General features: G+C 49.0%; 1 protein-coding gene across 9 annotated transcripts in view; it reads right to left on the bottom strand.

Moving 5' to 3' along the window:
* Nucleotides 1-25,585, bottom strand: part of SEPTIN9 (septin 9) — a 260,626-nt gene that overhangs the window by 31,561 nt on the left and 203,480 nt on the right. For 6 of the 9 annotated variants that reach the window (XM_044983495.1, XM_044983494.1, XM_044983497.1 and 3 more), the window contains one exon: nucleotides 2,475-2,666. In XM_044983495.1, the coding sequence (XP_044839430.1) occupies nucleotides 2,475-2,666 (192 nt within the window). Of the gene's footprint in view, nucleotides 1-2,474; nucleotides 2,667-16,666; nucleotides 16,710-17,296; nucleotides 17,418-21,907; nucleotides 21,973-25,585 lie in introns of those variants that run through there. The other 3 variants (XM_044983503.1, XM_044983502.1, XM_044983500.1) reach the window with 3 other exon arrangements.

Genomic DNA, 25,585 nt, shown 5'->3' with positions numbered 1-25,585 from the left:
TCCAGATCCCAGGATGAGTTTCATGGGGCCAGGCAAACCACCTGGAACTTTGGAAGATGAGCTGCTTAGGTCTGGGTACCCCTGCAAAGCACGGAGCATCGACGACAGTTCTACAGAGACACATGGATAGCGCAGGGAGCACAAATCGCACTGGCTGTGCTCATTTCTTTTATAGACAGATGCTGCTTCAAAGTTTGTTCTTCTGTAATGCCTCCCCCTTAATAACCAAACCTATGGAGTCCACGAGCTCGGATTTCAATTGCTATCTGCTGAGGCAGGCAGCTTTAACCTGACGGAAGTTTCGGCAGAGCCAAGCTGAAAACCTCTTAAATTAGAGGCTCATAATATGGAACCTTTGATAACCCCAGAAGGAAAACTGCAGCTAGAGCAGCAGTAAGGAAACCGGTGGCCCCCAAGTGAGGGCAGGTGGGCTGCGGTGGTGGGGATGGCGGGGGACCGAAGGAAGACTCCAGGTTCCTTGTTCTTTCTCCACTGCAGCCTCAAAGGGATAACAAGAGCTCAAGAACGTCTGTCGGCTTATCGGGTTTTGGCACCAAGCTCCCCATTCACAAGGCCAGAGGGAAAAGCAAAGCTCCTCCCCCTTGCCCCCATACCACAAGCACCAGGGATGCTATAATCCCAGCGTACATGGCATATTGGGATCCCAGGGGAAGCTTTTATATGCTGCAGGCCACTCAGGCTGGCAAATGGTCCAGCCAGAGGAACCTCAAAATGGGGCCAGCCCCGTTCGGGTCCTTTAATTACATCAGCGACTCGTCAGTGTTATTTCCTCCCCTGCTTATAAAGCTGCTGCACCCCCGGTCCAGCTCTGAGAGCCGAGTGGTTTGTGCCTCACCCACACAGCAATGGAAAAGGGAAGGCAACTGGGACGCAAAGCGACAGCCCCTCCTCTTCATCATAACACATCAAGAATTCAGCTGCAGGGGAGTAGAGACCCAGGGCCACACTGTGCCATGCCACACAGGCCCTGCTTACACCACAGCAACTACCCTGATAATGGTGTCAGTTTCCAGCCCCCTTCCTGCACACCCCTCTTCATCTCCAGCCTCATACACCCCACCTGTAAACTGCACTCCTCCCCCGCCCCCAGGCCTTTCAGGGAAAGAGCCTTGCTCTGAGGTCTTGTTTCACAAGCAGCACCATCTCACACAGCGCCTGGCATCCCCTGGTAAATGCAGCAGATCTGGGGAAATTCACCGTACAACTTGGGCAGTGTAGTGGGATGGTCACCCACTCCTGCCCTGAGGGGCTTAGAACAGCCCAGCAGACGGCTGTGGCTGGGGCAGGCAGCTCCCAGACTGATTGGGGAAGTAGGCACAGCTGGGAGCCACACCCCAAACAGACCACAGCCGACCCCTATAAAAAGGCTTTGAGCCAGGTGCATAGACACACTCTCTCTGTTTGTAGAGGGAGAAGGGCCTGGTTGCTAGGGAGTTGAAGGTACCTGGGGGGAGCAGGGCTGGGGAAAGGCTAAGGGAGCTGGGGAGCTCCGGATTGGAAAACACCAGGCTATGGCCTAGTCTAAGGCCAATTGGGTACTGGGGTTGCAGAGGGCAACCACAGGTAGGCCGAGGCAGCAGGTCCATACCCCCCTTGCCTAATGATGAATGGCTGAGACACTGCAGTCTGCCCCAGTGACTGGGGGTTAGATGGTGACTGGCAGTAGCCCAATACTGAAGCGAGGTGGGGATAGTGGGTGGGGGTTCCCCTGAGTGAGGAGACCCACAGAAACTGTGGGGGTACTGCCTGGGGGCAGCATCCAGAGAAAGGGTCGTCAGAGGGCCACAGAGGCCAAGCGGCAGCGGGACACTGGCCTGCAGAGGGCGCTACGGAGGCTGGAAAGCTAATTCCCAAGATGACCAGCAGGAGGCACTGCAGGGGTGAGTCCCGCACTGTTCCAGGCAGAATCACTGCTTACTACTTGTTTGTCTGTAGTACAGTAAAACCTAGAAGCCCCAATCGAAAACCAGGCCCCATTGTGCTAGGAGCTGTACATACTCACAAGAAGAGGTTGAAATCATGCAATTACTCCTGGCCTCCCACTTATACCATCAAACCACTGCACTGGGGACAAAACAGGAACAGAGAGGGGAAAGACTCCGTGGTCCATGGCACAAGTGGGGGCACACTACGTGGTAGCAATGAGGTCTGGCTGTGGAAGCCCCCACTAGATTTAAGGGCACATAAACTCCTAAATGCTAAGAGATGCCTGGCAACACTGATCCCAGCCCACTCTTCACTTTAACAACTGACAGCAAGACAGCTCCCTTAAAGTGGAAGGGAGTTTGCTGACTCCTAATGCAAGAATCCCAGCATTAAATCTTAGAAGCTGCTCCTGTAGAAGCTACAGGGAAAATAATCCTGCCAAGGAGCTATCAAATAAACAGCTCGTCCTCCACCAAGCACAGAGCAACCGGCATCTCCTGGGAGAGCAGCAGCTGATGGGAACTCACCAACTACCATGATGTTGAACTCAAATCCCTGCTTCATGGCTTTCCTTCTCATCTGCTCGAGGATGGCATCGATCCCGACGTAGCTGAAGTCGGGCGCCGGCTTTTCGGGCCGCGGTGGTGCCGCCTGCTTGAGGCCGGTGTCTCTGGCGGTGTCCGTCATGCTGGGCGTGTAACTGGGAACTGCCTCTGGACCTGTGGAAATGAAGGAAGAGCAGTGAGGAACTCTGGGAAGTAAATGCTGAGTGCAGAGCAATGGGAGGGGACGGCAACAAACACCCTCTTTCCCTTTAGCTTGGAAGTCAAGAGATGCCCTGAGCATGAGCGGCAATGACTAACCTAGCCAATCACTGCAAGTGAAGGGGACAGACGGGTTGAAAATGGATAATATATCACAGACCCTGCTTCCTTGGAGTGCAGTGAGCTTGGTTTACCATTCACTGCACCCAACTCTGGGTCTAAGCACATTATAAAGCTTATTTAAAGCAATTTAAAATGGAATAATAGGTTGTCCAGCCAGGCCCATACCAGAGACCCCTCCTGCTGCAATATCTTCCCAACCCCCATCATTTCCCCCCCACCATCACCCCCCATTCACAAGAGCTGCCTGGTAGAACAGGCTGCTCTTGTGTCATCCCAAAGATCATCAGAAATCTGATTATGCAAATCAATCACAGCAAGGAGGGAGGCGAATTCCGGAGCCAAGGAACCTTCCTGTAAGTGTCCTAGTCAGAATATTTAATAAGACTGATGAAGTCTTAGTGAGATGAGATCTCAGCACAGACCCTGCTACTAAGGGCTTGTCTACACAGGGAAATTTACCGACTCAGCCGTAGTGGTAGTATTATATCGCACTTACAGTTCTGCTTCAACTGCTTCCAAAGAGACAAAAGCTAGGCTGAAAAGAGGCCACTCTAAATCCCGAAAGAACATCCACATAAGGTGGGGTGGGGGTGTTGGTTTACACTGCATATAGTTGCAGAGATAATTATACTGGTGTAGTTCTGCTGGTAAATTTCCCTGTGTAGACAACCCCCTACTCGTTGTTCATAAACGGGACGCGACTGCCTGGTTTGAGAGACCGTTGTTGGGTTTGTGGATTAGCAGAGGGAGAATTAGTGAAGTTCCACTGTATTGTCACTATTAAGAGTGTATGTGGAGGCGGGGGGAGGAAGTAGCGTGTGGGTATTAAGAGCTTCAATCACTCTGTTAATAAAGAAAAAAACAAGTGGCTAGTAACTCCCACACCAACATGTTAACAGAGCTGCGGGTTTGTGCTACCTGTAAGGAAACACTGCAGCTTTAAGCTGCTAAAGGGCAATTACGAAATGCACAAGTGTGCCCCACTTAGTTTGGAAGCGGCTTGATCAGGGAAACCCTGTAAATTAAAAGGGGGAATAGCTAAACTGCATCTCCAATCCACATGTGATATTTCTGCTCCATGGGCCAGTGTGTTATTTCTGGGGCCTCCAAACTAAAGTAGCTCATGAATTCTCCCTTCCCAGAAGGAACCAGAGCCTGCAATGAGAGCCAAAGTTGTTCAGTTTTTAGAGAAAAACTTCAGTAGAAGCCAAAAAGCTGCCACCCTATAGGATGTTCAACCCCCCCACCACACCCACACCCACACCAGCATGGGTCTTGGAATTTGCAGCCTAGGGCAGCATTTCTCAAATGTGGCCACCAGGGACTTTTCTTGAGGCCACAGCCTCCTTGGCAGTGACTGCTCCCCCTCTCCCCCATCCAAAGCAGCAGCCCCTCCCCAGGGGCCACCAGCAGTGGTTGGACCCTGCCCTCCTCTGGAGAAAAAAGAACAGGAGAACTTGTAGCACCTTAGAGATTAACAAATTTATTTAAGCATAAGCTTTCGTGGGCTACAGCCCACTTCATCGGATGCATAGAATGGAAAATACAGTAAGTAGAAATTTATACATACAGAGAACATGAAAAGGTGGGAGTAGCCATACCAACTGTAAGAGCCTAATTAATTAAGAGAAGCTATTATCTGCAGGGGAGAAAAACTTTTGAAGTGATAATCAAGATGGCCCATTTTGGACAGTGTGAGGAGACACAAGCTGGAGGAACAGGCAGCCAGTGAGTTCCCCACCTTCCTGGGGTGGGGGTTGGGCTTCAGCCCTGGGGTGGTGGTGGTGGAAGACTCCAGCCAAGGGGGTTCGGGTTCCACCCCGCCAGGCCCTGTCCCCTGGCTACGTGGTGGCATGCTCTGGTCCCGAGCTCATCTCCCCTTAACTCCTACCCCCCCACACACACCTCCCCCAGTGCCCCATCGCCTCTGGCCCCCATTGCCTCTGTACCCAGGCTTGCCAAGACTGAGTAAGTGTGCTGTGAAAATGATATTTGTATGTTTGTTAATATCACTTTTCACAACACACTTAGTAGCTAGCAAGTCTTAAAAACAAAAAAGCAACCAAGTAAAGCAAAAGAAACACCAAGAAAAAAAAAGACAGGAATGCTCAAAGCACCTTATCTGTGTTTCTATTGTTTAGGTCCAGTAAAGAATAGAGACAACTGTACATTATTTTTTATTATTGAGTCTGCAAAAAAACCAACCCCTACGTAGATAAATGACAATGAGTTGGACATGTGCATATTTATTTGTTTTTCCTAAAGTATTTTAGGAAAAATGGTCAGAGCAGCCACCAGCAAGATTTGGTGGCCGCACTCTGAGGCCACCAAAAATTTTGTTGTGAGAACCCCTAGCCTAGGGCCACTGCTTTGTTCTCTATTCTGGGATAATCAGTGCCTTTTGGGAAGTCTCGTAGGCTCTGGACACATTCCTCCCTCACTGCTGCTAGGCCTAGTGAGGATGACATCAGACCCTCTCCTGGCTTGTTTGCCTCACTCTGCTGTTATTTTTGGCCTTTTATGATGTGCTAGGTGCTTTTCCCCCCTTCTTAAGTCCAAAAACATGTGTGTGTGTGACTGAGAGAGTGTGTGTGTGTGTAAGTTTAGCTGAACTAAAGAAGCCTACATCCAAACACAGCCACTTTCACATCCACCATCCCCTCTCTCCCAGTGACCCACAAGAGCGTGTAACCTCTTGTAAGCCAGTCAGTCAGGATTCACATGGATCTGGCCCTAGGAAGCATTCACTTCTCCCAAGTAGCACACATTTCACATACTCAATCCTACATTGCAGAATACAGACTGACAGCACAAATGCATTTAGACTTAGAACTTAAAAAAATGGATGGGCCATTACACAAAGTAAAACTATTTCCCCATGTGTATTTCCCTGCCCCCACCCCCACAGTTCCTTACATCTCCTTGTCAATTGCTGGAAATGGGCCATTTTCATTACCACTACAAACAGTTCTTTTTCTCTCCTGATGATGATGATAACTCACCTTAACTGATCACTCTCCTTATAGCGTGTATGGTAACACCCATTGTTTCATGTTCTCTGTGTATATTATATATAATCTTCCTGCTGTATTTTCCACTACATGCATCCGATGAAGTGGGCTGTAGCCCACGAAAGCTTAGGCTCAAATAAATTTGTTAGTCTCTAAGGTGCCTCAAGTACTCCTGTTCTTTTTGCGGCACCAGACTATCACAGCTGCTACTCTGAAACCACACAATACCAGGCTCTCGAGAACAGAGTTACACACGATCCAGTAGAGAACACACACCAATTTTTATATGCACAGTAGCGGCACGTTCCTTCAAAGCACAGCTTTGTACCAAAGCCACAAAAAGCCATGTTCATAATGGGCTCCTGGCCCCAACGCTGCTCCTTGCAAAATTATAGACCCAGCAAGCCAGAGATCTTTCCATGGATCCTGAATTAGTGCCATTTTCAAAATGGCAAAGCCAAGAGTGGAAAAAAAATCCTACATACCACTTGAAAAAACAAATCCACTTGGAAAGAATGTGCCCGCTAAGAGACATACTGGGTTATGTAAGGGTTTAACTGTTGCAGTCACAGAAACAGTAACACAAAGCACCTTTCTAGGCATAGCTTAGGGAAGAGAGATCAGTAGGACTGAACCCTAAACCTGTACGATTCAGGGGCGGTTTGTGGGGATTGCTCATGTACATACGGAAGAATATAGGATTGAGGAGCAACAAGGCAGCCCTGGAGCAGAAAGCTGATAGCAAAGACATTGGCGTTTACTCTCTGTGCTCAGCTAAAGCCATCGCATTGTTTGTACGCTAAGAGTCAGAACCGGGAAATAAAATATCTGGAGAAGAGTTATTCTCCATTTGCAGGAAAGGAAATGCACCTACAGTATCTCCCCCCATGTTCTCCAACCCACCCAGCTTCTAACAATGCTTTCAGTGCTCTGAGAGAATGCAACATTCAGTGCTACATAGGTCTGTGCTTGGCAAACAGAAAGGCAAACCCCCATATGGTGCAAGGGAATGGACTAGAGACACCGAGCTGGGATGTTCCAACCCAGCTCACACAAGTCCACACTTGACTACACTGAGGTAGTCATGTTTCAGCAGCCCCAAAAGACCAGATAAAAGCCCTACGATGTCAGAGGAAACAGACGACATCCTGTTGGTGCAAATCTTAATGACTTGCTGCCAGCTAGTGTATGGCAATGCAGTTAGGTAGCAGCTCATTCCACAACTGTTTGGTCCAGGCTATAAGAAAATGTGATCAGAAAGAATTTCTTTTAAATGTTTCTCTCTCCTCCTGCTGTGGTCTGAAAGCTCAACCTGACTAGGGGAAGGTTATTGACCCTACAAGGCAAAGCAGTGTCACCAACTCTGTATGCAGTGCTCTCAAATACACAGGGGAGATTTTGTAACAAAGAAATGGAGCATATTTTTTCCATTTGACTTCCCAGTGCTGCAAGTAGCCATAGATGTTACTTGTAGCAAACGTAGGTGAACAATTTTTAAGATGTGTGACTCTAAATTGACAGTGTTCCTTTAATAACCAGCAATTAACTAATAAAGTCATCGTCAATAGGTGCACTCGAGCGTCCCACTTTGGCATGGTTGGTTGTGTCCTGGCCTTATTCTCACCAGCCAATCTGTATCCAGGATTCCTCTGATATCCTGAAGCATGAGTAATTTGCCTGCAGCAGCTCTTGGAACAATAGGCTCTCCTGCTTTTCTCCAGGCAGATCTTTCCATTATGGCTGGGGGAGTGTTCTCGCCAAACATGTATAAAACAGTTTCAGAACTAAATCTGAACAGATGCAGTGGTTGGCTGTAAATACATGCTGCCAGGATTTCCTGTTAGTATTTAAAACCTTATCTTCTTGATCATGGTAACAGTGCCAGAGCTGCAGAACTTTCCATGATACTCATATCAACACCACTAGCCAGAAGCTCTGAGTGCTAGAAGCGGGCATGTACTAAGCTGCACAATACCGATGCAAATCTGTGGTTGCCTAAGAAATTCATGCTTGTCACTATGCTGCCCACCTAGAGAACTCATAGCAACAGCTAAGACAGATCTCAGATGCCTCTGCACCCCCAAAAGGTCCTCCCCCTTTGCACTAAAGGAAAATCTCAGTCTAGGGCCTTGGACACATAGCCGAGCAGTTCCAACTGCATTCTGGAAAGGGCAGCGATACATAGTATCCAGCTCATTACAGATGCCTTGTTTCCTCTAGTTGAGGATATCCAGGTGCAACCCTCCCATGAGTTTTGTGGTGACACCTATCTGACAAAATAGCATGTTACTTTGCACGCTGTCTGCGCTCTCCAGAGATACATGGCTTGGGGATCATCAGAACATCACTGCACTAGTAAGAACAAAATAAACCCAGTGCTATGCTACAGGCAGCAACAAGATCCAGTACAGCTGTGCAGGAGTTCAGTTTGCCAGAGACCCTGGCATGGTTGATAGCAGTACGCACACACACACGTGTCAGACTCAAGCCAAACTCAACATCTGTGCATCAACATGAAAAGCTCATCTCAGGCACACAGAGCACACCTGGCTACCCATGCTGGATGAGCTGGATGCTAAGAGCAGGTCCATGCACAGGTGGCTGCAGTTAGTTAGCAGAGTGCATTCATTCAAAGACATAGGAACCCCTGAGGAGAAATGAGGGCCAGAAAAAATGGACAGGCAATGCCCCATTCACAGCTCAAGAGATAACCTAGAGTGTTTAGGAGGCCCGGAAGAGAGCAATTGTAGACTGTGCGCATTGACTGGATTCCCACTAGAGTCAGAGTGCTTCTAGTACCCTAGGTTTAAGAGCAATCATAAGAATGTAAGAACAGCCACACTGGGTCAGACCAATGATCCCTCTAGCCCAGCATCCCATCTTCCAACAGTGGCCAATGCCAGATGCTTCAAAGGAAATGAACACAACAGGGCAATTATCGAGTGATCAATCCCAGTTGTCCAGTCCCAGCTTCTGGCAGTCTGAGGTTTAGGGACACCCAGAGCATGGGGTTGCAGCCCCGACCCTCTTAGCTACTAGCTATTGATGGACCAATCCTTCATAAACGTAGGTAATTCTTTTTTTAACCCACTTATGCTTTTGGCCTTCACAACATCTCCTGGCAATGAGTCATTCAGGTTGACTGTGCATTAGGTGAAGAAGTACTTCCTTTTGTTTGTTTTAAACCTGCTGCCTATTAATTTCATCGAGTGACTCCTGGTTCCTGTGTTATATGAAGGAGTAAATAACACTTCCTTACTTTCCCTGTACCATTCATGATTTTATAGCCCTCCATCATATTCCTGCTTAGTCTTCTCTTTTCTAAGATAAACAGTCCCGGTCTTTTTAATCTCTTCTCAGATAGTAGCTGTTCCCTACCCCTCATCATTTTGTTCCCCTTTTCTGTACTTTTTCCAATTCCAATATATCTTTTTGGAGATGGGGTGACCAGAACTGCATGCACTATTCACAGTATGATCGTACAATGGACTTATATAGTGGCATTATGATATTTTCTGTCTTATCTATCCCTTTCCTAACGATTCCCAACATTCTGATAGCTTTTTTGACTGCAGCTGCACATTGAACAGATGTTTTCAAGATCTTTCTTGAGTGGCAACATCTAATTTAGACCCCATCATTTTGCATGTATATTTGGGATTATGTTTGCCAATGTGCATTACTTTGCATTTATCAACACTGAATTTTATCTGCCATTTTCTTGCCCACTCCCCAATTTTGCAAGATTCCTTTGCATCTCTTCCCAGTCAGCTTTGGACTCAACTATCTTGAGCAGTTTTGTATCATCTGCAATCTGTGTTACTTCACCGTTCACCCCTTTTTCCCTGATCATTTATAAATATTTTGCACAGCATAAATTCCAGGACAGATTCTCAGGGGACCCATCTATTTACCATTTTCCATTATGAAAAATAATACTTTATTCCTATCTTTTAAGCCGGTACTGATGAGAGGACCTTTCCTCTTATCCCATCACTGCTTATTTTACTTAAGAGCCTTTGGTGTGGGACTCTGTCAAAGGCTTTCTGAAAGTCCAAGTTCACTATATCGACTAGATAACCCTTGCCTGGTTGCTTGTTGACTCCCCCGCCCCCCAAAAAAGACTTCTAGTCGATTGGTGTGGCATGGTTTCCCTTTACAAAAGCAGTGTTGACTCTTCCCCAACATACTGTGTTCATCTATGTGTCTGATAATTCTCTTCTTTACTAGAGTTTTCACCAATTTGCCTGGTACTGAAGTTAGGCACCGCCCTGTAATCACCTCTGGAACCCTTTTTAAAAACTGACATTACATTAGCTACCCTCCAGTCCTCTGGTACAGAGGTTGATTTCAGTGATAGTCACATACAACAGTTAGTAGTTCAGAAGTTTCATACTGGGGTTCCTTCAGAACTCTTGGGTGAAAACCATCTGGTCCTGGTACTGGTTAATTTATCCATTTGTTCCAAAACCTCCTCTACGGACACCTCTGTCTGGGACAGTTCCTCAGATTTGTCACCTGAAAACAATGGCTCGGGTATGGGAATCTCCCTCACATCCTCTGCCGTGAAGGCCTATGCAAAGAATTAACTGAGCTTCTCTGTAACAGCCTTGTTTCCTTGAGGGCTCCTTTGGTGTCTTAACAGTACAGTGGCCCCGCTGATGATCTGCTTCCCACCACTGTGCGGGTGACTTTCTTCAGAGCCTTACAAAGGGGGATAAACACAATTATCCCCATTTTGAAGACAGGAAAATGGAAGCACAGAGGCTAAATGGCTTTAAGCTAGAAACTCCCTGCTCCACCCTCTAGATCATGCTGCCTCTATTTATGACAAGTCTGAGAGGCACTCCGTGCAAGGAAAGTGTTCAGCAGGAATGGCCGAGTTAGGGTATGTCTACATTGCAATTAAAAACCTGCAGCTGGCCTGTGCCCTCTGACCTGGGATCAGGCTAAGGGGCTGTTTAATTGCAGTGTAGATGCCCGAGCCCTGGGACCCTCCCACCTCACAGGGTCCTAGAAGCCTGGGCTCCAGCCCAAGCCTGAACATCTACACTGCACTGAAGCAGCCCCTTAATCTGAGCCCCACAATCCAGAGTCAGCTGGCATGGGCCAGCAGTGGGTGTCTAATTGCAGTGTAGACATACCTTTAAAGACTGAAGCCAAGCTGAGGGATGTTGCTTAAAGCCCTACCAGAGAAACTGGTTTCAAGTCCTACACAACAGCTATGTCAGAGTGCAGCATCCAACCATGCAACATCATTCAGCATCATCCCTGTGTATTGCCATGGTTTAACCCTTCATATGCTATGCACGTCTCTGGCTACAAAATGCCCCCACTGCCAAGGTTACTGGGGCTAAAGGCAGAAGAGTGGGCCCATAACAAACTCTCCCTTTCAAGGAGCCAGGAGAAGCACTGCTGCTAAACTGCCCGAAGCACCATCATGCACCTCTACAGGAGCAACAGCAGCTTCCACTGGGACATTTATGGGCCTCAAGCCTTGTTCTGTGGGATCTGTGCGGCCCAGTTAATCACTCCCGCCCCTGGCTGCTGTTCCTTCCCCTAGTACACTAGTCTCTAGACTGGGTCACACTCTTCACTCGGATGAGCACAGAGGTTTGTACACCTTGAAGAGGGTATAAAACTGCCACAGAAAGACAACTTGATTCTCCCCTCTTCCTCTTGGGGATCTGCACAGGCAGGATTTCCCCTCCACAGAGTTCATTTCTCTCCCCTCAGTTTCCTTCTATTGCTGGCCTTCAATCTTCAGTTTTCACTTAGCACCTGATTACCTCCTGGTGAGTCCTCTCAACTACAGGCACCAGAGCGAAGGAAAGATGCTCCAGACCCCACAAGGGGAAGGGGGAATTGCTATAAAATGTATCTTTCCCTGTATTTGGCGTTTCAGGCATGGGTGTGACAGGGAAACACACAGGTCTGACTCGTCATATCACGCATGTGGGATGCACAGTGCTGAACCAACAGTATCAGTCAGTCGAGGGGATGAAAAGCAACAGCTTCTCAGGGTCAGATATCCACAAACAGCTACGAGAGCAGTACAGACCAATGCCAACTAACCTCTGAACTGCTGGGTGCCACAATCCCATGACGCCGTCGCTGGTGGGTGCAACGGGGAGGTGTTTTAGAACCCAAGTGTGTATTTAGAGCACTCAGCTGGTTAGAGGCAGCAGGGACCAAGCACAGCACACACAGGGGCTGTGTCCCCTACCCTCATCCTGCAGCTCAATCCTAGGCCAAGCTTGCTGTTGCAGCCCAGGCATTTCCTGAGCAGAGGGCCAGGAGTTCTCAAAGGAGGGTTCCTAACTCCCATTGACTTTCCATGGGATTTGGGCCCCATGTTTTAAGCTCCTTTGAAAAATCAAGCCAAAATTTATGTCCAGAGGTACTATGGGTGAATGTATGGGGATTAGGAGAACTCTATGGTCATCACAGACTGCACTTAACCCCACGAGGCAATTATTTCATGGCCCTTCCTCCCCACAATCACCCACTGAAATACAGACAGCCTACGAGAAATGAATGCCAAAGGGCCTGCTCTTGCTGCCAGGGATGCCACATGGGAGACGCTAAGCATGACCTCATTGGCCAGTCTCGAAGAGGGATGGCCGCGAAGACGGCTGCTCCTGAATTAGGAGCGCTCTGAGTCTTGTCTGTAGAACCTCTGAAGCCAAAGGCAATACAATGAAGTCAAAAGGTAAGTAAGAAATATGCTTCAGTGCTTTGGTTTTAGACCATCTGATGCAGAGATGGAAGAGGACTGGGCAGCTGAGTGAACAGGGCAGTTCATGCCTCAAAAGCTACCGTTTCAGACTCTCTGCAGGGGTATCTGCCCCAGCTGGCATCGGTTACCCTTGCTTCAAGTTTTGGAGGTTCTTATCCCCACCACAAAAGCCATAAGCCAAAAACGGGAGAAGGATCTTGTCTCTGCCTCCTGGGTCTATTGGTGAGATGACCAGACAGCTGCCGTATATACATTGATCAAGGCGATGGTTTCTGTCCAGATCCTAGTGAGGGGAGTCTCCCATCCCAAAGAGCTGCCCGTGTTGGTAGCCTCTGCAGAGAAACCAAGCCAAAAGTGAACCTGCAGACAGGCCTCTTCTCTCATTCCCAGGCGGGGAGGCACATTGGTGATGCAGATGCTGCTGTGTAGCGAGTTGTTCAACCTGCCAATCCAGCATGTTGCACTTCAAAAGCGCACAGAAAGAAACTGAACTCGAGCTAAACGACATCCTGCTTAAAGACACAATGGGAGCCCCTGGTCCTTTAGGACAGTGGTTCTCAACCAGACGCAGAGGTCTTCCAGGGGGTACATCAACTCATCTAGATATTTGCCTAGTTTTACAACACGCTTCATAAAAAGCATTAGCGAAGACAGTGCAAACTAAAATTACATACAGTGACTTGTTTGTTTGCGTTATATACTATACACTGAAATGTAAGTATAATACTTATATTCCAATTGATTTATTTTATAATTATATGGTAAAAATGAGAAAATAAGCCGTTTGTCAGTACTAGTGTAGCTGTGACACTTTTGTATTTTTATATCTGATTTTGTAAGCAAGTGAGGTGAAACTTGGGGGTATGCAATCAGACTCCTGAAAGGGGTACAGTAATCTAAAAAGTTTGAGACCCACTGCTTGAGGATATGTCTACACTGCAATTAAACACCCATGGCTGCCTTGGGGTCAGCTGACTTGGGCCTGCGGTGTAGACATTCAAGCTCAGGCTGGAGCTCAAGGCCTGGGACCCCATGAGGAGGGAGGGTCCCAAAGCCCAGGCTCCAGCCCGAGCCCAAACATTTACACCACAATTTTGCAGTCACATGGCCTGAGCCAGAGTCAGGGCCAGCTGTGGGTGTTTAATTGCAGTGTAAACATTCAGTTACTGAGTTGGGGAGAAGCTTGGGTTAAATGGCTCCAACCCTCCTGATCCGCACTGCCTGTTAACTCACCAGGAAGTGGCCATTTGAGGCTCATCTCTCACTCATTCATTTGCAAGAGAAGCAGAAGTTTTGCAAATTGCTTCCCAGTTCCCACTCTCCTCCTGTTGCTTCTCCTCAGAGGGAGGCTCTGTGACAGTAAGAGAGTTTAACCCTTTCAGTGCTACACCATCCCATGGGGGCATTTCCCAAGAGAGGAACTCACACTAATCCCAGCTGCTGCTGTTCACCGTTCCAGCTGGCTTCTATCACTAGGGAACTCCACGCTGCGGGGCGCCAGCCGCCCTCTGCAGTGTCCCATGGCTCCTATGCTCAGTCCCCTGTGACTCAGGCAGGGTTGTCTCCTGTTTCTGGGATAAAAAGCATGATCTACCGGTAGTGCACATGGCAAGGAGGAACTTGGCACTTAAACAAGAGAGGGACCTAAAAGACTGGGCAAAATAGGAGAAGAAACAGGAAACAAACATACAGAAAGGAAAAAAAAAAAAGCCTGAAGGGAAAGACTGAAAAACAAACCAAAACACACACACACACGTGAGGAAAGAAAATAACTTTGCTGTGGCAGCGCAAGGGATGGGAGTAGCCACTAGTTCCCCACAGGAAGCTGTGATCCAACCAGAACTGCTATATATTCCCTTCAACCCACCTACAAGAAATGCCTCCCCTAGAGGTGTTGTGGAGGACTCCCGCAGCCCAGCTTTAACCAAACTTTGGAAAGTGAGTCCCCCTGCAGGAAACTAAAGCCACTTGCAGGTCCTTTGCAATCCTGCTACGTGTTAAAGGCCCACACATCTTAATTTATACATGCCCTCCCTTCTCACTACCCACGCTTTGGGAAACTCTGATGTAGTTCATAATATGACCCTTCCTCTCCTTTCTTCCATGCTTTGATAAGCAGAGAAATAGTTAAGAAAGTTCATAATTTCCTCTTTTAAAGGCCAGAAGGCATCATTTTGATCCCACAGTCCGACCTATTGCTTAACACAAACTAGAGAACCTCACCTAGGATTCCTGTACCATTTCTGTTTGCAATCAAAGTATCATCATTGGGGTCTCAGTTTGGCCCCATTCATTTCCGTGTGTGCTTTCACACTGGAAAGCTACTGTTTCAGACTCTCGGCAAACTCAGGCATGTTTTCTTGACAGTCTCCACCTGGTGTTTTAAAATAATTAGAACAGATTCTGGAGAACAATCGAGAGACGGTTAGTCTCCAGCCAGTCGGTTGTATTCTGCACTTTGGCAAATGCTGTAATCTCAGGCAGTTTGAGAAGGAAGGAGAGCCTTCCAGCAGGACAAATAAGTCTTGCCCATCTACCCTTCTGCTATGCATCAGCTACTAAGACTCAGTCTCACTTTGCTGGACTCAACATCTTTCTAACCCACACACCAGTCCTCTCAGTGAAGACAGGAAACCACATGTCCTGTTTTCTCTAACCACAGGAGAGTACATCTCAAGTGGCAGATAAAGGTGCAGGAAGACAACATTTCTAGAGACATCAGAAAACAAGATGTGTTGTCATTTAGTCTATTCCCCTTTCCCACTCACAAAGGTGGTTTCCAAGAGAAAAAACTAAGTTATGGCACATGGCTTAGCTCTCCTGAACATCCCTGGATTGATTTCCCAGAATGCCCAGCCTTTAGCACACTGAACATGGGTTCTGGAGCCAGGTGCAGCTGAGAAGTGCAGTTGAGTCCTATTTGTATAACATCATTCAGGGTCATCAGCTAGGATGGGGCATAGTCATACCCTAAAATCCTCTCTGGTGGGATCAATGAACTCCCCGCAAGGGCCAGGATACAGGAAAAAAGCCATTTCTCCCAGACACCCTATATCCAGAAAGACACTCTGCACTGCCAGCTACTTTACTCCCCACTGAGAAAGAGGAGTGGAGTGATTGGGGGATTATTTAAATGAATGACACAAAGCTTTTCACCTTCCCCCCAGGGAGAAGAGCCCCTCTGCACGTACTCCTGTTCCAGGTGTCAGAGGTCAGCAGAGGAGGGACAGAGAAAGGACAAAGACCGGTGCTGGCCTGTGTTACATTACAGCTTTAACTGCGGAATTTTAGTTCCATTTTCCCTTTTAAAAAGTGAAGTAATTGCCTAGACCCTAGTTAAATAAGCTGAAAAAAGAGTAAGCAGGTTGTTAAATATGAGCGGCATTGAAAGAGACTCCCCATCTCTCTTTGCCCAGCTTCAGGCACTGTTACCTTCAGAGTAAGAGCTGCTACAGGCACAGACAAAGCAGAAAGAATAGGAGTACTTGTGGCACCTTAAAGACTAACAAATTTATTTGAGCATAAGCTTTCTTGGGCTACAGCTCACTTCATCGGATACATGCCGTGGAAAATACACACACACACACACAGAACATGAAACAATGGGTATTACCATACACACACACACTAACGAGAGTTAAGGTTGCACAACTAGCCCAATCCTACACACATGCATCTGAGGGACCTGAGCAGCCCCAATGACTTCTACAAGGCCACTTAGGTGAGTAAAACTAGGCACAGGCATCAGTGTTGGCAGGCGTTCAAGGGCAGCCAATGAGCTGCTGGGGGGTATTTAAAACCTCTGTGACTGTAATAAGGAGAGTTATGTCCAGGGAGCCTCCCTGTCGATTAGAGGTCAAAGCAGCAGGATGTGGGAGGAGGACAAGACAGGGAGGCCTAGAATACAGCGGTTGCTCCTAAGAGTGCTGCTCCGGCGAGGGTTACCGTCTGGGAACTCATTTATACAAGGGGTACATTAGGCCCGGAGCGGCTGTGGAACACCTCTCCTCTGGCACACCGAGATCAGCAGAGCACATATCCCCCCTTGGCTTCCCCCCACATTACCATCTGGGTTGCCTGACCTCTCTGTAGCAGTTGCTTCCCCTTCATTCCAACAGCAGCCCCTGTGCTAGCCGGCACCGAGGCTTCCCCATCTTCCTGCTAGGAATACAACCTCCTATTCATTCCATCCCAAACAATACTGGGCATGTAAGCAGGGCTCCAACTGAGGGGGGAGAAGAAACAACAGCTGGTCTTGTTGAGCTAATTAATTATAAATACAAGGGAAGGACAACCGGGAGGGAGAGGTCCCTGTGTTAAGTGTTTACCAGCTGAACCTTGCATGTGATCTGAGGGGGGTTTGTCTCAGGCCCTGCAGATGGAGTAGTTCTATACACTTTAGTATTGGCAGCCCCTGTGGTACAAGACCCTTAAAATACAGAGAGCCGCTATTCCCTGACTCCATCTGCCTGGGTCCATTGCACTAACTAGGAGACTCCCATGGGTTTTCAGACACTTTGCTACCAAGCTACTCCCCTCCAGACCCCAGAATTTTTAAGATATTGTTAAAATATCTCCCTGTGCTTTAGGCAGAGAAGCCTGCTGTGAATTCAGCCCATTGCACAAGCTACCAGGAGCCTCTTCCATCCTGCCTTCAACACTGCCTACAAGGCAAGCAGAAACCTCAGCAAAGAAAGGAAACAGCGACTTACCCTGGGGCTGCTTTTATTGCTGGGGCTGCTTCTCCTCCTCCAGTCAGCTTGCAATGATTTCCTCCTCCCCCTAATCAACTAACTCCTTCCACTTGCCTTGCTCTGTGCTGATGGTGCGCTCCCCCTCGATTAGCTGCAGTCAGCCTGCACACACATCTTCTTAAAGGGGACTTGCTTCCCAGCACTCTCCTTTTCCTGTCCTCCGGCTCCCTGCCACCATCCCCCCAGTCAACAGAATTCCACCCCTCCTCCCACGGCCGCTTTTGAAAGGGCATATAACCCTCTTTACCAGAATCTTATATATGCCTACCCGTCCTCCTAGGAAGCCCTGCAATGAGATGGACCATCCCATGCTCTCCCTACCCCTCACCCCACCTGTCTGGAGTAGAAAGTGCCCTGCCTGTGCCAGGGAGGCTGCTGCATTGCAGGGCAATTTCAGTAGTCCTACTGCAAACAACTGCCCCTGGAGAGTTAAGGCTTGTGAAGACAAAGGGCATGTCTACACTGCAATTAAATACTCGCAGCTGACCGGGTCAGTGGACTCGGACTTGCGGGGCTCTAAAACTGCTGTGTAGACATCCAGGCTCAGGCTGGAGGATGGGTTCTGGGACCTTCTCTCCTTGCAGAATCCAGGCTCCATCCCAAGGCCAGATGTCTACATTGCAAGTTTTATAACCCCGCAGTCCAAGCCTGTTTACATGGGCCAGCTACGGTGTTTAACTCCAGTGTAGACATACTCGAAAAGGCCCAGACATTTGGATCCACAGTTCTGAGAGGGGCCCCCCAAGCTGTTTCGTTGGCTGGCTGAGCCTGTATTTGTACTGTGTATACTGCACATGCCCTCAATGGAGTGCTAGGGACCACTTCCCTTGAAGGGTACTTGCCAGCTTTAGAGATTGGACCAGATGGCTATCAGGGATGGCAGCATCTTAGAGATTTTCACTTAGAAAGAGCATCAACAGCGGAGATCAATTCAGGCCCTGTCTAGACATCCATGGAGCTGCCTCTAGGGAAGACACACTGCACAGTGAAACTTACCTCAGCGACTTACCAGGGTAAATCGCACTGGAGCAAGCCCCATTTTACAGGTTGCATATACACCGGGGGCGGGATGGGGGGTTTCTATCACACTGTGGCTCCACCAGGGTTAAAAAGCACCGACAAGTGTACACAGGGCATTAGGGCAGACCCACCCATCCTGACTCCACATTCAAAACCGCCCACAGAGGGTTGCGTGCTGTGACGCTACCTCCTGATGCAGCATCACTGCTTCAGTTTGGGCAAAGTGCCTGCGAGTCCTGCCCCTGTGTTCCCAACCCAGGGTGCCAGCAAGAGCTACGGTCCCCTCCCAGCTGTACCGGCAGCAGGATGTTGTTAACATCCTTGGGGTGAGGCTGGCACTTCGCCTCTGGGTGCTTAGTGGCATAGGGGCTTGGGGCCTGCTGTGCGAACAGAGGCTCTTTTCATAGGTAAAGGGATGGTAGCAAGTGGGGACTTTTTAGCAGGACAGAATACAAAGCCGGACAGCCCCTGGGAGCGCCCCTTTCACCTTGATGCTCTAGGCAGCTGCTTCCTTGGCTGCCCTTTTCACGGACCCTAGCCTGGATTATTTCAACCACACAGCAGTCTGCTTCAACCCAAAACCCAAAAGGCAGCCTCCATCCCACTCACCCCCACCCTCACCATTACCTACTCTCCATCCTCAAATATTTGCATTAGAAGGGCCTCCCCAGCCTCCACTTCCCCCAGTGCAAACAGGAAGGCGGGATTCCTGGAGATTATCACAATGTAAGATGGCCAGGCTGGAATGCCTGGCGCCACTGCTGTCATTGCACTGGTGCACTTAGGCAGCCTGCTATCCTCTAACCGGCCAGGCCCTGGGATGAATGGAAACAGGCTTTGGTGCCCAGCACTTTTCAGGAGTGGTCACTGCACCGTGGGCGCTGCCTACCAGCCCACTATCTCTGCAGCAGATCACACAGACCACAGAAATGGAGACGTGCTGAGGCTGGTTGACTCAGCAAATTAATTTAGGGGCACTCCTTCCTCTATTCTCAAAGTCCATTGTCTTCCCCAGACTAAAGCCAAGATGGCTCCCTTGTTCTGAGACCTGGTTGTCTTGGCTCCAATACTGTTGCTTAGATTCTTTGATTCTCAGGGTTTTTTTTATTTTTTTTAAGCTATCCCCGGAGACACTCAGTACATTGCAGGACCGGGATCATAGGACACTGAAGAGGTGAAGACAGATCAAACTGTGCGCCCCTACTACTTTGAAACAGGGTAGGGAGAACACACCGATCAGATGTGTTATCAGCATCAGCAGTCCCCTCTCAAAGATCAAACCCTTAGACTGATTTCTGATAACTAGACCAAAGGAGCTGCTGCTAGGCCTCTGGGATCCTAGCCGTGTATGAAATACTCTTTGGCAGGAAAAACAGCCAAAGGCCCTGCAAGCCAAACCCAGTTGGTGCCTAAACCCCTGGTCTTCAAGTAGCATTTTGTGCCTGTTCTGTTGGTTTCTGTTGTCCACGGCAGGCTCTACAACTCACATTCTGTTTTTCTTCTCCCCTAAGAATTGGTTTGAGCCGCCTTATTTCCCTTGTCCGGTGGTAGGTCCCTGCCAATTGCAACGTTAACCCCACTCATCCCGACAGCTGCCTTCCCTTCTCTTCTCTTTCCGGGGCTGCCAACAGCTCTGGCAATGTTGCTGAAGTTGGCATGTATCCCTCTGCAAACTGGCTGTAAAACAGGCTGGACAGGATTGATTCCGGCCCCTCACTTTACTGATCACCACAAATAACAATTGCTGAGAAAGTGCCGTCACTGCGCTGAAACCGAGGCCGGAAATCCAGCCTCAATCTGCTTACGCTGCAGCTGGATTACACCACTTTTTATGACTTAATAAAGCTCTAACCCCTATCAATGGGCATTAGTGTTTTAATCTCCTTAATAGTGAAAATCCTACGCAAGATGCCAAACAGGGCCTTGCCCAGTGGTAGCTGGGCCCATCATTTTTTAAGGTAACTCCTTCCAGGTTTGCATTAGGTTGAGGGCCAGGACTGGGTCATGCAAGCCAGCAGGCTGACCTGCACCGTGACAGGGCCTTGCTGATGTAAGGCTCAGTCATGCTCATGCTGAAGACAATGTCTTCAAAGAGAGCAGGATCAGGGCCTTCGAACAAGAGACAGCCATATAAAATGGTTGCCACTGAAAAGCCATCATGTGCCAAGAGTTAGCACCCAGCTGTGTCTGAGATGCTGCACTTTCCATTTGCGCTTAGAACAGGAAATCAATGAGGTCTCTCAGATGTGTGTTGACTTTATAAATGGTGGCTACCCTACACTTAACTATTATTAAAACAATTACACACACACAGAATTACAACCATCACCTGGATGCTTGTGAAATGCCCCTACTCTGGGACACGAGCAGGGACTGAACCAGAATCTTTACCCAAATAGCATGGACTTCTACCCCTTGAGCTGAAGGAGTACCTCTATGAACTGCTAGCAGTAGCAAGTCCTTATCCTCTGGGTGGGTGAGCTGCTGGAGGGGGAACACAACATATTTGGCCAGCCTGTTACATTTGGGAAACTGAAGTCTGTTTTCTTACTGCTTTCCTCACTGTTCCACTCAGACTCGGGTTTGTGATGTTAGCCTGGTTTGCGAGCAGCAGAAAAAGTTTCTCCCCTCAGTCAAGCATTGTAGCGCATCTATAAACACTGCCTCGTGGCTGGTAACTCACATGCCGTGGGATGGGTAGCTCACGTATCACGGAACTCTTACACGCTCTTTCGAGTGCACTTACTGTTACAGCTGCACAGGCAACACAAAGAGCCCACCCGGAAAAACGATCGAAGAGTGGGGAGAATGAGACCCGAGCACAAAGACTATAAAAGAGACATCTCCTGTCTCTACCAAAGAGACACGCTGGGCATTTAGAACAGTACATTTTGTCAATGTTATTTGTAGACCGGGGTGGGCAAACTCCGGCCCCTCAGGGTTTTGGATCCGGCCTGTGGAATTGCCCCCCGTGGCACTTGGTGCCACTCTCAGAAGCGGCCCTCGGGTGGGGGGGCCAGAGGGCTCCGTGTGTTGCCCTTGCCTCCAGGCACTGCCCCCCACAGCTCCCGTTGCCTGGGAATGGGGAACTGCGGCCAATGGGAGCTTCGGGGAAGGTACCTGGAAGCGTGGTAAGGGCAGTGCACACAGAGCCCTCCGCCCCGCCTCCCCCAGGGGCCGCAGTGCTTCCTGGAGCGGTGCGGGGCTGGGGACAGGGCAGGCATGCAGAGAGCCTGCCCTGGTCCTGGTGCGCACTGCTGCCACCCCGGAGCCGCTTGAGGTAAGCGGGGCTGAAGCCCAAACCCTTCCTGTACCCCGCCCCCCAACTCCCTGCCCTAAGCCCCCTGCCTGCACCCCGCCCCCCAACTCCCTGCCCTGAGCCTCCTCGTACATCCCGCACCCCTCCTCTGCCCCAATCCCTTGCCCTGAGTCCCGTCCTGCTCACCGCACCCCCTCCCACACCCCACACTCCTTCCCGCAGCCCAACCCCCTGCCCTGCATACAATTTCCCCGCCAAGATGAGGCCGTCGGTCCAAAAAGTTTGCTCACCCCTGTTGTAGACTGCTTGTGCAGAGCAGTGATACTCAAGACCTCAGTGGTTCAGGAGCCAAATTAGCAATCTATAATTACCAAAAAGAGCCACAGTCGTGTGAATTCATTGTTTCATTTACTACAGAACTATCTAGTCATATTTAAACAGCATGACAGGGAAATATTTAGATTACATATATCCCCACATACATCATTCTCACGCAAAATGACTGACCAAGTATTATTATTTTATCAACTACAATTGGTTAATAATGTAGTAAAAGCATCCTGATTGGTTAATAATTAAGTCACACTGTGTTTTAATATCATGCGCTGCAAAGAGGCTCCAGCGACCCATTATAGACCCACTTGCGGCTCCCAAGCCTCAGTCAGAGTATCACTGGCACAGAGGAATCGCTTGTACAGCAACATGACCACCTCGCACGTTTGTGCTGTAGTAGCACCTACAGGCTTCTGAGGTTGAGGCCCAATTATACTAGTTTCTCTAAATGGAGATAGGAAGAGAGAGTCTCTGTCCTGAAGAGCTTACTGCCCAAAACGACTACAGGTTAGCGGCAGGACGGATTCTTATCCCCAGCTGCCGGTGAGCAACATAGAGATTAAGTGACTTGCCCAAGGTCACACGGGACAGCTATAGCAGATCTAGGAACTGAACCCAGGACTTCTGCATCCCAGTCTAGGGTCAAATTCACAAGATCATCCTGCCTCTCTCTCAAAACTTTGGGGGTAGGAATAATTCTGGGCAAACCCCCATCTTCTTACGAGAAGCGTCACAGATTTGCACTAAGCACAAGGGGACACGTTGTCAGTGTTGCATCTCCTCCAAAATACTGGGCCTGATTCTCCCCTACCTTGCACCTTGCATAACCACTTACACGTGTGGGTGTAAAACTAGACCAGATCAGAATTCTCCAAGCACACCAATGGCAGCGTTTTATATCCCCTTGGTACAAGGCAGTGGAGAATCAGGCCCAGCAGCAGCCCAGGGGGCCACAAATTCTGCTGGGGCATTGGTTCAGGACCAGCTCCCAGAGGAGACTCCGTGGCATCTATAGTAATGAATCACCAATGCCACTAGCACTTTCCACAGGAGCCCAGGTTTTCCCTGGGGCAATCCCACACAAAGGCTGTACCAGGGTCCGCTGCTGCTTACCGTGGAATGAGTGGCCATATGGCCACTGGACAGGCACCAGGCTAGGAGACAGACCTGCTGGGTTCTAGTTTTTACTCTGCAATTGATACGCTATTTTGGACACAGTAGAGAGTGCAAGGTGCAGGCAGCCAGACGTTCTGCCTTGTGGCTCTTAACAACAGAGCTCTGAAGAGTAGTTTCCAATCCAAATAGGCGCACATCACATTGATCCCTGGTTTACCGCACAGCAATAGGGCTCAGACACCAAACTGTATTTTATTTTTGGTAAACAAAACGGCCCAATTTGCAGAGGTGTCAATCACCCATAACTCCTACTGGCTTCAGTGGGTGCTGCAGGTGTTCTGCCCCTTGCAAACTCCAGCCACTTGTATTGCAATTCTCAGATCAGGAGCAGAAAATGGAGAAAATTCAGACCATAGTGAAGCTCCATTAAAGTCAATAGGAGGCAGTGTGAACCACTGAACAGGGAAGGACCCCGGTCTGCAAATCAGATTCTATCCAGTGCAATTCAAATGTGTAACAGTGAGAGTAATTAGCCATTGGAACCATTCAAGGGTGACAGGTGTGAGGGGCCCGAAGGGTCACATAACCCTTCCCAAATGCTGGGGGCGGGGCAAGGGGCCAGCAGCTGGCGGGGCCAGAGCTGGAAGGGAAGAGGTGGGACCAGAGCCTCTCCTCTTCCGGCCATGCTGCCCGGCTGCTGCCCTCTCCCACGCTGCCCGGCATGGTGCAGCAGCTCAGAGCAGCAGGACAGAGTCCTCCCCCACCCCCCATGCCAGGTAACATGCTGGGCTGGGGTGACAGCACTCTCCCGAGTCCCAGGCAGCTTCCGGCCACGCTGCACAGCGTGGTGCAGCGGGACAGAGTCCCCCCTCCACCAGGTAACATGGGATAGGGAAGAGACAGGGTGGAGACCCTGGGCTGGGAGGAGTCATGTATGGGTGTCACATGGTGAGGCCACATGCTCCCCTTGGGCTGGTGCCCCCTTTGTGTCCGTCCCCACTAGTTGCCACCAAGGGTTGTTTGTGGTGGATTCTCCACCCCTGGAAATCTTTACATCAAGAGTGGAGGTTTTTCTAAAAGATCTGATCTAGTTCAAACAGGAATTAATTCCGGGACCTTGGGATATGCAGGAGATCAGTCTAAATGATCACAATGGTTCCTTTTGGTCTTGTAATCTATGAATCAGCTGCCACTCGCCTGCACTGAAACCTTGGCTAAGACACTTCACCTCTCTATCCCTTAGTTAACCTCAAAATGGAAGGACAGTAATACATGTCTTCCTGGGTAAAGCGCTTAGACATCTATGGGTTAAGAGAACTATACAAGAGTTAGGTATAATCATTATATCGGAATTCAATATTATTAATATTTGTTACATTCAATTGTGGCAGAGCCCTGAGTCCCTCCTCCTACATAAAATGCAGTTTTCTTCAAGTTGTCCGTTTTTGGCAGTGGTTGAACTCCCTATTTAACAGCATAATCCTTGCTTAGCATATGCCTGGGCCTGTGCGAAGACCCCACTCATTTCCAAACAGCGCTGCAAGCAGAAATTTACTCAGCGGCTTAATCCCACAAAAGGGAGACCTTATGCTTTCCTGGGGTGAATGGACCCAATCCAAACTCCCAAGGATTCAGAGCAAACAAGACCCATCCTGCCACTGCGGGGCAACCCCAGGAGCAGTGCAGAGAGCAGAGACATACTAATTAGCTCGCTGCTCCTGTCTGAGACCACACTGAAAATGAAAAACGGGGACATTTCACTCTGGACCACATGAAAAACTCCCCAGACATTTGCAGTTGCTGGTTATTCACCAGTCATCTTTTTGGCCAGAGTTTTGGCCATACATTTCCCCTCCCCCACCCCCGATGCTGTGGTAAAGAGACTTCATTATCAATGGTTCTAAGAGTCAGGAGAACGCAGTGTTGGATGGGAGCGTCGAGTGGGGGGGAAAACTGAAGAGTGAGAGGAAGATGGTCCAGTGATTAGGGCCCTGGCCTCAGACTTGGAAGACCTGGGTTCAAGTTCTTGCTCTATCCACAGCATTCGTGTGTGAATATGGGCAAGTCACTTAGAGTCTCTGAGCCTCAGTTCCCCCATCTGTAAAGTGGGGATGTAGCACTGCTCTGCCTCGCAGGGGTGTTGGGATGGTAAATACACTAAAGACTGTGAGGGACTATATCAGTACTTCAGACAGTGAGGGGAACTTTTGGAATCAAGTACTTCTGCAGTTGTGAATTTGTTTTGATTGGCAAGAAACAGGGAGCAATTCTGACTTGTTTCCCTGAATTCAATAAGCTGCATCATTCATATCTTCTGGAGAAGCATCAGTTTTCCATTTGCCACCTCTGATCTCTCCCTCCTGCTGCAGCGCAGGGAGCATCTGTGTGGGAAACGCATCCGCTCTGACAGCTCGTTCCCACAGCCTGCTCCATCAACTTCAATCCTGGGCTTAAAACAGGAGCAGGGCAAGCAGCGTATTGGGGCACTTCAGACTCTGCAAGTCCTGGGCCAGTCTAAC

This window comes from Mauremys mutica, chromosome 12, assembly GCF_020497125.1.
Source record: "Mauremys mutica isolate MM-2020 ecotype Southern chromosome 12, ASM2049712v1, whole genome shotgun sequence".
Taxonomy (NCBI): domain Eukaryota; kingdom Metazoa; phylum Chordata; order Testudines; family Geoemydidae; genus Mauremys; species Mauremys mutica.
The sequence above is the reverse complement of the archived record's forward strand: the minus strand, read 5'-3'. Positions and strand labels throughout refer to the sequence as shown.